This window comes from Panicum hallii, chromosome 9 (assembly GCF_002211085.1).
Source record: "Panicum hallii strain FIL2 chromosome 9, PHallii_v3.1, whole genome shotgun sequence".
NCBI lineage: Eukaryota > Viridiplantae > Streptophyta > Magnoliopsida > Poales > Poaceae > Panicum > Panicum hallii.
The window spans coordinates 15,820,253-15,822,169 of NC_038050.1; the positions used below are offsets into that span (position 1 = coordinate 15,820,253).

A 1,917-nucleotide genomic window follows, 5' to 3' on the forward strand; every position below is an offset into this window, starting at 1 on the left:
ACATTGTACGCAACTTTATTACAAACATCTGACAAAGAAAGACGGAACAAGCCTCCGCTTTCATAACCTTTTCCAACAAAAGTACCAAACTTAGACAAGATACATTTATTGGACTCAAAGACTAATTTGAAACCATCTCTACACAGTAGAGAGCCGCTGACTAGATTCTTCTTGATGGTGGGGACATGCTGCACGTTCTTCAGCTGCACGGTCTTCCCCGAAGTAAACTTCAGATTTACCGTACCAACACCAAGAACACGCGCATGCGATCCGTTCCCCATCAGCAAGGAGGAAGTCCCGCCGGTCTGGTAAGAAGAGAACAAAGAAACATCAGCACAAACATGAATATTAGCGCCAGTGTCAACCCACCACTCGGGTGAACCAAAGACTGAAAGAACAGTAGGTAATAAATTACCGTACCCCGATGTTCCTCCAGGCTCGCTAATAACCATGTTGGCGGAGTCGTTGCCTTTGCGGTTCGGACACTTTGCAGCAAAGTGATCCGTACTACCGCACACATAGCAAGCTCCCGTCTTCTTCTTCTTCTTAAAAGTGGTTGTCTTCTTAGTCTTTGGTTGGTTCTGCGGTGGCTTTTTCTTGTTCTTGTGGGAGTTGTTCTTTTGAACAAGATTGGCACTTGAAGCACCAACAACTCCTTTCCCACGTATGTCCTTTGCTCTCGCCTTCTCCTCAACATCAAGAGTCCCTATGAGTCCATCTATTGTGAACTCTTGTCTCTTGTGTTTTAGAGAAGTAGCAAAGTCCCTCCAAGAAGGTGGCAGCTTAGAGATTATACCTTCGGCCACAAACTTATTGGGTAACACACATGGGGACTCTTTGGTGCAATTTTTGAGATCTTTTGCCAGAGTATGTATTTCATGAGCCTGTTCCACTACAGAACGGTCTTCGACCATCCTGTACTCAAGGAATTGCTCCATGATATACAACTCACTCCCGGCATCAGATACTCCATATTGAGCCTCAAGAGCATCCCACAATGCTTTGCCAGTTGGCAGCCGGATATAAGAATCCACCAGATTATCACCGAGAACACTTATGATCAAGCCTCGAAAGAGGATATCAGCCTCATCGAACGCACTCTCTTCCTCTGGAGAGAATTGTTCAGGCTTACCCTCTTTCACATGGATCACTCTCGATAGTGTTAACCATAGTATAAGCCGCTCTTGCCAACGTTTGTAATTTGAACCATCAAATGGTGGTGGTTTGATTGATGCAGCAAAGCTAGATACCGAAAACCTATTAACAGAATTAGGTTTTTGGATTGTTAGAAATCTAGGCACTTTTCGGTATATTTTAATTCCAAATATTACTAGCAATTTCATGACATAGATGAGTGATAATGTGTTTAAGAGATATGTGCATGTGTTCATGTTATTCTCACTAATAAGCATGAACAAATAATTAAACCAGAATAGGTTTAGTATGTACCCCAAGGCGGGACCAGTGCCGGGGGCACCGGTTGCGCCGTTACCAGCTGGAATAGACATGCTATTCGACTGGCCTTGCTTGAAGTAGCCGAACTAAGTCGATGCAGGAAGGTGTTCGCAGTGCAGTCCCACGAACGGTTACGCCGGGAAGTAGACGAAGTAGTCGTTCGCACGAGCGGTTACTCCGGGAAGTAGACGAAGTAGTCGTTCGCACGAGCGGTTGCGCCGGGAAGTAGACGAAGGAGTCGTTCAGGGAGCGAGCAGTCGCGTCAAGACGCTTCCCAAAAACCTAATTGCCCGCGTCCCGTGCAGGACCTTCAGCGAGCAGAGGTTCCGGAGGCCCTGCTCTCGCTAGACCTGTGCGCGCAGTGCTAGCGGTGGGGAAGGCAGAAAGCAGCTGAGGGAGAAGGGAGAGGTCTCCTGAAGAGGAGTACCTTGAGAATGCTTGAGATGAGTGAGGATGAGAGGA

General features: G+C 46.8%; 1 protein-coding gene across 1 annotated transcript; it reads right to left on the reverse strand.

Moving 5' to 3' along the window:
* Positions 1-245: 245 nt before the first annotated feature.
* On the reverse strand, positions 246-1,503 carry LOC112877499. The gene is made up of 3 exons (XM_025941815.1): positions 1,450-1,503; positions 421-1,257; positions 246-305 (listed from the first exon to the last, which is right to left on the reverse strand). Exons 2-3 carry the CDS (start codon positions 936-938, stop codon positions 281-283), a joined length of 543 nt encoding a protein of 180 aa, XP_025797600.1. The 5' UTR covers positions 939-1,257; positions 1,450-1,503; the 3' UTR covers positions 246-280.
* Between the last annotated feature and the right edge of the window lie 414 nt (positions 1,504-1,917).

Excerpts from the sequence above, each read along its gene's own strand:
- LOC112877499 (XM_025941815.1), bottom strand. The coding sequence starts at position 938 with ATGGAGCAATTCCTTGAGTACAGGATGGTCGAAGACCGTTCTGTAGTG. Across the intron at positions 306-420 it reads GAGCCTGGAGGAACATCGGG|ACCGGCGGGACTTCCTCCTT; the intron begins GTACGGTAATTT and ends TCTTCTTACCAG.